Here is a 10,184-nt window from a genome sequence, read left to right on the forward strand (position 1 = left end):
GTGATTGGCTGCTTAGAAATTAAGTGTTAACGAGCAGTTGGACAGGTGTACCTAATAAAGTGGCCGGTGAGTGTACAAACCCAGAATGTGAGCTGATGAAACTATAAAATACTGTCATTGTTAATAATGCATGCTTGAAATATCTCAATATGCATGCAGTACAGCAGTCTAGGAAACGGAGCAAGCACCTTAATCTTTACATAGTTTTTATTTATTCTGCTCTTAATATTCTAACTATTCAAACTGTAGGTTGACCCCAAAACCAGATTAATCTAGGCCTTGGATGGTGAGGTTCAGATCTACCTGTGGCTCTATAAGGAAACAATCCATAAAAAAGTTAGTAACTAAACATGTTTATGTCTGCATCTACAGAGAGATATGAAATTGTTTGGTGGAAGGGGAGCCTTGGATATCCTCTGGGAATTTCTGTCCCTTCACACTCGCAAAGTTTGAGACTCTACTTTCTAAATTGTACATCCCTGGAGATTCCTGGTTGCTCTAACAAAGGTCTTAACCCCATTAGTTTATATCAAAGCTTGAAAAAACTATGTGCGTGTGTGTGGGCACTGAACCATAGAAATAAATCTAACAAAATGAAAATCTGTTTCTGTATCCTTTCCTTCGGTTTCTCTCTGTGCATCTCAAATTAGTACGAATTCTCCGCTTCACTGCAAATAGATTGATGTTTGCTGTTTATTCATCCAAATCCTTCACACAAGACTGATTACAGAAAAACAGATGCATTGAGCATAAGGAGAGAAACAATAATGTGAGGAATCCTTTAAGACTTTACCAACTTGCCAAAGTTTTTAAAAGTGTAAATACCACTTTAAAAGGAAGTACACATGAGCTTGTGAACAGGCACTTTGACAGAGACGTGCTGTTGATTTCCGAACCCCATGCAGTGTTGTATGTGTCATTCATCTTCTGGGCTGGTAAATAACTGAAAGCAGGACATTTCTATTAAGCCCTTTCACAGCATGTAACATCTAAAACATAGTATGACATGCATCTTTGCAGAACCCTGGGTACTAAGAGTGCAAAATATCGATTTCTATCTTACATTCATTCATTGTCTATACCTGTTAATGCTGTTCAGGGCAGTGTCAGAAAATAAGCAGGGCAAAAATACCCAAATAAATCTTAGAATGCCCCTAAAAAAACGTGATTTGAGGCAACAATTGCCAAGAATCATCGTTTACTCATCTTGGCCCAAGGTGGTGATTACTGTATGGATTTTCATATGGGCTAACTTCACAACAATAACAGCTTTATGTATTATTTAAAATTCTTTGTATATTTCCCCGACATTATTTTTTAAGCAGTGGGGGAAATTCATTTTTTATTACACTGTCAACAACAAGGCAAATGCTGAAATCATGTCATATCACACATTCCTGTAGCTATTTATAGACTTGTCAAATTATTTCAATGTCATAATTGCAACTGTAAAGCATTTTCAACTAGGCACTTAAAAATACGGATGTGCCTAAGAATGCTAACAGATGGGCCAAAATGTATGGATGAAGTGCTATCAGAAAGCAGGTTTAGTGAAAACTCTGAGTTTGTTATTCCCTGAGAACTTTAGGTTTTCCATTTCAGAAAGGGAGTTTATTTAAACTTGAGAAAGAGCCCGTTTCAGAAAGAGAGGTAACTTAACCTCAGTCAGTAACTATGGAAAATGATTCTGTGAAACCTGGTTGGGTCTGACAGCGCTCTTTCAATTCCTCATTCATTCATCGTCTGTAACAGGCGCATTGCAGCGCAGTTTTGTCATCTGCATGATTTAAAAAAACAGCGTTGGTTTATTAACTATGTTAGGTGGACTATAAATGTTTTTTTTTTTCAAACATTACATGTCCTTTTGTCGACGATCCCATTGATGAAGAAGCTGTCTTATGTTGCAGGGAGTTAGACATATGTCAGGAGATGATATTGAGGCACAAATAGATGTATTATCATTTCCTGATAACTACCTATTTGAGCGGTATCGTTTTTCTTCACATTAATTAATATTAGACTTGCAATTAAATATGAAATAAATACACTATATATAACTAACTCATTGACTCAAGAAGCAATTTTCCATCACACCAATTCTCGCTAATTTGTTGCAGCAGCCATGTTGCTTTTTTTTAACAAAATATTAAAACTCGCTGTATGAGCGCATGAGTAAGTTCCAGTAGCAGTGGGGTAAAGTATGCCAACTGATTGTGGCGTTGCCATGGTGAATTGTAGTATCCACGGCTCCATGCATGCTGCTGTTTTATGGTGGTGGTACACTCGCTTAACTCTGAGTCAACCTACTCTGAGTTGATTGAACTGACTTAAATCAGCAGATCTGGAACCGTAAACTCAGATTCCCATCTCAGTGTAAATTACCTCAGAGGTCAGGGTTAGACTCAGAGTTCGCTAAACCTCCCTCCTGAATCAACCCACTGCTGGAGTTGTCAGTCCAGAGAATGCTCTAAAGTCATAGACGTGGTTATCATTCATATATTTACCTTCTATCCCACATGAAGTGAATACAGACTGACACAGTTACATTATTCTTTCTTTTTTTAACAGCTACTAGACTTAATGGGCTTGAATTCTAACCCACACAAACCTAATTGCTCAAGTCTGCTTCACAGTAAACAATATAGCTAAAATAATTTGTCAATTAAAATAATCCCACAACAATATCTGATCATTATTTAGTTGTTTCAGTCATTTTTCAAGCAGAATTGCCAAAATGTCACTGATTCCAGCTTCTAAAATCTGGCAATTTGCCAAAACAAATAATGTATTGACACAGGTTTTGGGAAATTATAATGGCAATTTACACTTTGACACTTTATTGGTAACTAATTGAATAATCAAGGAAGTAATATCCAGGTTAATCAATAATAATTGTTAGTTGTAGCTCTCAAGCAAATTAGCAGAAATGTTAACCTCTTGTTGTGGCCCAGGCAGAGAAAGTTTGTTTGTTTGGGGTGGGTAGAGAGGCGAGCAGAAAGAGAACAGCCGTGTTTGTCACTTGTCGCGCGTCTTTAATAAACCGCTCATTAGACAGAAACCTCATTAGCTGTCTGACGACAGGGAGCAAATGATTCAGGGAAGAGGAGAGGAATCCCTTGCTTCTCTTTCATTAAAGGTAGAAGGCCGGGGGAGCGCTCAAGGATGTGCCTTCGGTTTCAGCTGCATGGAGTAAACATCATCTTCATAACAGCCTCCCTATAAACATAATCCTCCACGGAAAAATGCTCCTAACCTAAATACCCCCCCCCCCCCCCCCCCCCCCCCAAAAAAAAAGAGATGTGGTTTCCAGAGTAATGTATTTTTAAAGCTGCCCTATTTTTTAGTACAAGATAACAAGGAATATTTTCTAATTTGAATGCATGAAGTGGACACATAGCAGAAAGTGCTGTAGCTTAATAACATCATAACCTCTCTCTCGCCTTTACAGATCTGTGACAAGGAATGGCACTATTATGTGATCAATGTGGAGTTTCCTGCAGTGACCCTATTTGTCGATGGTGTGACCTATGAACCGTACTTGGTGACGGATGACTGGCCGATCCACACCGCAAAGATTGATACACAGTTGACTGTGGGCGCCTGCTGGCAAGGTCAGTGTGTGTGTGTGTGTGGTGTGTGTCTCTTTCCAAGTACACATTAGCTATAGAGTGTTGTGATTGTGTCCAAGGCCTTAAATACGCTGAAATCAGTCAGGAATGGAACACAAACGTTATTAAATTGTGCTGTTTGGATTGTTTACAGCTATACTATATAATCTGACCGCTGCTTTATATGCAGTCTTCTTTTCCGCTTGCGGTTTGGGTGTTTCTATCCTCCACATAAAATGAAGAAATTAGTTATTTATAGGCCTATATTTTTACAAAATGGAGTCACACCAGTACAGGCAAAACATCATCTTTATTGGTTCATTTAAGAGAACTGTCAGTTGTTCTGTTACATAAATGCATGTCTGCATATTGATTGTTATAACTGCTGTGGTATTGCACTGTAAATGCTTGTTGTGAAACCAAATAAACAAAGAGGTAAAAAAAAATAGAAGTAAAAAAAACATCAAATGAGGTAGTCTTTTGGAAGAATGTTCCAGAATCTATGCCAGAGAGCATTTGAAGCTATTGTGGTGTCTTTTAAAGACACTTTCTGTAAAGATAAATCAAGATTAATATTTCGCCCTAGGGCTGCGAGTATTTCTTCTTTGAAATGGAGGGGCACGAGCAGAGTGGATATCAAACAGGATATTCTGTGTGTCAGTTCCAGCGGCAGGGAAAGAGAGCAAGCAGTGATCAGATTGGAATGAATAAGACCAACCCCGCTGCCATGTTTATGACTTGAGTAATTATACAAAAGTGCTTTACAGGAGGCCAGAATAAGACAGCAGTGATCTGCTCTGCTGCTTGCCTAAATCACCCTCATAACACTGAACAGCAACATCATCCAAAGCTTCAATCCTGATGGCCTTTTTGGTGGCCGTTTAAATTTCTCTTCATCCTGTGCCTGATTGCAATTTTCTTTTTGTCGTCATCATTTTCTTGCTTTCTTCATTTTTCCTTCATTCTTCTCGCTCTGCCTCTTTCCACATATCTCTGATTGTGAGAGAAAGCCCTGAAGGAAGGATTAGCTAGAGTGAATGGAGAACAACTTTTCTAGCTATTACATCCCAATGAAGCTGCTTTAAGCTTCACTAAGCCGCAACTGATAACTTTGCAGGCCATTAGCGAGCAAGATTGCCTTTCAGAGTCTCTCATTTCTCCATCCCTTTTTCCCCCATAATCAACAACATAATGATGAGACATGTGGAATGAAAGGCATTCAGACTGTATTCTCACTGCCCTGAAGGCAAAAAAGATTTGTGTCGCCATACAAGGTTAACAAGAAAATGGTTTGGTGTTTTTTTTAAAGCAGTTTTCTGTACAAACAAGCTGTTTGCATGGGAAATGTGGGTTTGCTATCCCATTTCATGTGCAACAGGAAAGTGGGTGTAAAAAGTCAAAGCAACCCTTATAGCACAGTATAAAAATACTTCACTAACAGAGCACATCAAGAGCCTGAGGTACGTTGATAATGAAGGACATCAGACAAAATATACAATCAGTAGTACATTTCAAATAATTGGCAGCTAAAGTTTAATGACACTACGCTAGTATTTTAACACACAGTGAATATCAAAAAAGTCACATTTATTTCCTATTAGCACACAATCACACAACAATATTTGTTTTCACATTAACAGTAATCCACTAGAGCTTTTTCATTTTGACTTGTCAAAGCAGGAGAAGCACATTGTTGTAATATTAATTATAGCTCTGTTCCATTAAGCTAGCATGCCACGCAGAATACAAGAGCCAAGGAGGTGGAACATCTAAATGAAATGCAGCAGTGTGTGTTGTTATTTTGTACACTTGCAAATGACAAGGCATAGCCTTGAAGAGCCTTGAAAACCTATATTTCCAACCTTTCAAATATTGATACACAGATGTACTGACTTAAAACACACAAATCCAGTAGAAAAAAGTGTGTAAAGTGTGTGTAAATATCTTAACAAGCTAAAATAATAGCAAGGTTAAATGGCTGGGCTCAATCCTGAGAGTCAAAGGAAACCTTAATGAAAAGCCTTTAGCTGAAGAATTAGACATTGTAAATAAAACACGAAGCGTGTTTTTATTTACAAGTGCAACATTCAGCAGCATGTATGTCTAAGATCTTATCACTTGGAAGTGCAGTGGGACTTTCTCATATAGCATCAAAAAAATATGATTTAACCATTTTGATTGAAAATCCTGTGTTAGAACCAGATTTATTGCCATGGAGGAAATAAACATTAAAAGCAAGTACTGCAAAGTCAAGAAATATCAAGAAAATACTATAAAAACATGTACAATTTTCTGTGTTACAACCAGCCATAGGGAAGTTACTTTTAAAAAGTAATGTTTGCTCATTGCTGGTTACTTCTTAAAAAGGTAATCTGTTACTTACTTGTTACGCTACTCGTTACTCCTGAGTTACTTAGTTAATGACTAAAAAACTATCTTTGACCATAAGGGCAATCTCTGGTTTATCAGTGAAGTATCTGAACTACACTGCAGACTGGACTCTCTACTCACAGTGACTGCTGATTCATTATGAACGAGTCCAGCGGGGGGCTGAATGCACATCGGATAGTGTTTGGCGTAACAGGGTGTTCGTATGTATGTTATGTCTGTATTGACTTGTACCGGTCGCGCAACTACGATGCTCCGTGCATCGTCGTAGACACATGCATCCTCTTTAGTGGAAATCCTTGCGTGTCCGTGCGACCGACACAAGTCCACACCGGTCCATAGCTTATGTATGAGCCCAACTCCACCAGATCCATCTATTAGATTGTCAGCTTTTTGTCTGTTTGTAGCACGGCTGATTTAACTGCCAGTCTTCAGCAATGTAGTGTAGCACGTAGCTCTCCGCTCAGAGCGCCGCCCAGCAAAAAGCCATGAAGCTTAAAAATGTTCTAAAAAGTTGGTGTCCGCTGCTTCTCGCTTGTTATGATTGCTCTGCTACCAGCCGCTGTCACGTACCATGTGGAGCTTGTGAGTGCACAGCTGAGAAGTCAGTGTTGCTGTCAAATCTGTCCCTGGGGAAAGTAACTTTGCGTCCAACTGTAAATTACAACATTTTCAGTAGTAGTTACACTACTTACTACCTGAGGGTAAACGCTTTACTTAGAAACACGTTAAACACAACACAGGTTATAATGAAGAGCTAAGAGTGAATCTGTATGTAGTCTGAATCAGCGACAATTCGTTTACCGGATATTCGCTGAATCTGCCAACAGATGTCTTGGTTTTGAGAAACGTCAACGGGAAACATCAACAAAGTTTTGAGTCAAACTTGAACAGTCGTCTTTGGTTCTTTTGGGGAATGATTGTAAATATTTACAAAGAATATGTTTACGGCATTTACTCTCCTACTGGGACATTTTGTGGCCGATTGGTGGGGACTAACATTGAACGAAGTACACATGGCCACCATCGCTGCGTCCGGAGCTTAGTGCCGCCCAAGACGATTGTGATTGGTTTAAAGAAATGCAAACAAGCCAGGCCGTTTTTTCTCTTATTCTGGAATGTGTAGAGGAGCACCTTACTCCACAGAACTGTAGAGACAGAGATGGCAATGCAAAACTAATGTGTATGCAAGACCTGCCACGCAACATCGGGCGTGTCCTCTTTGTCTGTCTTTTTATTCTTTCTCTTTCATGAATCTATAAAAAACACTTATGCACATTTAAATGCAAGCTCTCCAAAAGTTCAGTTCAGTTCGCACTTAGCCTTCGAATCACAAAGACACTGATGATAACCTTTCAACGGTGCATTTGTCAGAGAGATAAGTGAGGAGACTAAAGGGCAGAATAATGACGAATATTTTTACATGTGGATAGAAAGGGAGGTGATGGAAAATGTGTTACTGTGGCCCTACTCTACACCTTTAGCAAAAAGACGTGTCATATCTGTTCAAATAATGCATGGGCAACTCGTTGTTTCACTTGTTCCGCATCAAATTGTTCCTATTAGCTTTATCATTTAAAACAAAAAAATGTTTTCTGAATCACTTTTAGTTAATTTATGTTTGCAAGTTTTACATTAGACATTATCAGGTGGGAAACCCAAAATCCTTGTTCCAAACCATGTTCCGTGCCACATAATCATATACAGTATGTGTGTGATGTAGTACTAAATTAAAGCAATTGCATTTTAGTATTCAGTCATCATCAAAGCTCAACAGCATAAATTTATTTCACAATGTGTGAATATACTCTGTATGTGGTCTGAATGTGAAATATTCTCCATGAAGTAAAATAGTAAGAATGCTTTACAGTGTGAGCTTTTTAACTCTTGCAGCAGAGAACAGTTACAGTTAGTGAAATGAGGATGACGAATAACTTGTAGCCGTTCTGTTACACCAGTTTGTTTTAAAGCCCATGTTGCAGGTTTAATTTTGCAATGAATTTGTGCAATTTGCTTGTTGGTAGTTAATATTTGAACTGTTATCAATTGTATTTGATAGTGTAGGATATCGCAAAACTGAATATTATACGAAAAGTAGGCACAATTTTACAGTGTTTCCTTCTTTCCCCCACAATGCATTGCATGACGTCACGTTGGGGAGATAACCGAGCAGCCTTCGTTGTATTTACCACTGGTCTGGCCTGATGTGGCTTCTGGTCTTTTAATATTAACAGTCTATGGTCTCGACCGACTCCATGTGACTTTATTATATCTAATAATATTGGAAGGAAAGTGAAATACAGCTTAGACAGGGATTTTGTTTGGCTTTTCACAAGTTTAAACCGCTAGCTAACGCTACGCAGCCGGAAGTTAGCACAACAGCGTTAGCCTAGCCTGCTAGGTAAATATTACGACTGCCTTTGGTGTTGCCTATATATGCGTCCATGTTGTCAACTTCATACATGTGGCATTAGTGCACCTTTGTACCATAATTGTATTGAATGAAATAGTAAGCTTCGCTCCTACGAGATGGGTGGGTTTTTGTTACGTTACACACAAAGCTAACTGGCAGTAGTTAGCCTGTACGGATGCTAGCGGACATAGCTAGCGTCGCGTAGCTAGCCACCAACTTTGGCAGTAGAGTTTTGGTAAGATAACCACGACAGCGTTGTCGCCCACAATCAACCTGCAGTGGTGTTTGAAATGGACACACGCATATCGTTTCTTTCCCCGGAGATCCTGGACATTATTTTCATTCCTGACGTTACGTTAAATAAAGAGTAGCCCGAGTGTGCGCGGCCTGGAGGGACGCGTCCTACCACGAGTCGGTGTGGAAGCCAAGCTCCATCTGCGGCGAGCAGTCTGCGGACCGGGGGAAGAAACTTCCGATCCTCAGTTTAAAAGTATGAGCTCCGTGATTCATCCAAAGCCTGGACTGGTGTGGATGTTTCAACCTCACAGACAACGGACGGAAAAGCTTTAAAAAAACTTTTGAAAGATGCAACCGTGTACAAATACGTGTACCGTTGAGTATACTGTGAACATGTTTTATGGAGTTCTCAGCTAATCGTAATCCGTAAAATATTGATTTTGCTCCAACCTGCTCCTTCCTTAAAAACTTCCATATGGATTTATTTTAAAGTGATTTTTAAAATAAGACCGGAGGCCCAGTCCCCTACACCACCCGCTCTCCACCGCAGCTTTGCCGCCACACACACGCACCGGCCAAACAGTGACACGTTTTCACCGGAGGAAGATGTAAACGCTTAGAAAAAACACTCTGGGATGCCTTCTATTCCTAAATCTAGATAAGTGTACCAGTACTTATCTGAACTAACAACATGATCCCTGTCAATAGATAGAAAGAAAACGTTGACGTTCACTCACTGGTATTCACTGACAGTAAAAAGTAAAGTCATTGCATGCTCTGCTGCGTTGCTAAATAAAGGAGATAAATGATGAGACTTCCCCACAATCTTGACAATTCCTCATTTGCCCTCTCACATCTGGCAGGTTGGTAATTATTCGGCTGCTGGCCTTTCCTCCTCTTCCTCATCCCAGTCACTCACCGTGGTTCTAGTGCCAGGCAGAGACTTAACTCCCTCCTGTGACGTCATCGCTGAATTGACACCATAAACCCGCAAATGCCAAAAATGACCAAAAACTAACTTTTAAAACTATATGGAGACATTTTTTAAAATGATATACATATCACACGTGGGCAATGATGGAGATACTTGGAGAGGCGTGATTGGGAGGAACGGCCTCCCTGATCTAAACCAGAGTGGTTGTCTGTTGTTGGACTTCTGTGCTAGCCATGGTTTGTCCATCACAAACACCATGTTCGAACATAGGGATGCTCATAAGTGTACGTGGTACCAGAGCACCCTAGGCCGAAGGTCAATGATCGATTTGATAATCGTTTCATCTGATCTGAGGCCGTATGTTTTGGACACTCGGGTGAAGAGCGGGGCAGAGCTGTCAACTGATCACCATCTGGTGGTGAGTTGGGTCAGGGGGTGGGGGAAGACTCTGGACAGACCTGGTAAGCCCAAATGGGTAGTGAGGGTAAACTGGGAACGTCTGGAGGAGGCCCTTGTCCGACGGACATTCAACTCACACCTCCGGCGGAGCTTTTCGTGCATCCCTGTGGAGGCTGGGGGCATTGAACCTGAGTGGACAATGTTC

General features: G+C 40.1%; 1 protein-coding gene across 1 annotated transcript in view; it reads left to right on the top strand.

The window, feature by feature from the left end:
• The window catches only part of clstn2 (calsyntenin 2), a 175,810-nt gene that overhangs the window by 147,157 nt on the left and 18,469 nt on the right, over positions 1-10,184 (top strand). Inside the window, exon 10 of the mRNA XM_034886794.1 lies at positions 3,449-3,611. Within this exon, the coding sequence (XP_034742685.1) occupies positions 3,449-3,611 (163 nt within the window). The remainder of the gene's footprint in view (positions 1-3,448; positions 3,612-10,184) is intronic.

This window comes from Etheostoma cragini, chromosome 12, assembly GCF_013103735.1.
Source record: "Etheostoma cragini isolate CJK2018 chromosome 12, CSU_Ecrag_1.0, whole genome shotgun sequence".
Lineage (NCBI taxonomy): Eukaryota > Metazoa > Chordata > Actinopteri > Perciformes > Percidae > Etheostoma > Etheostoma cragini.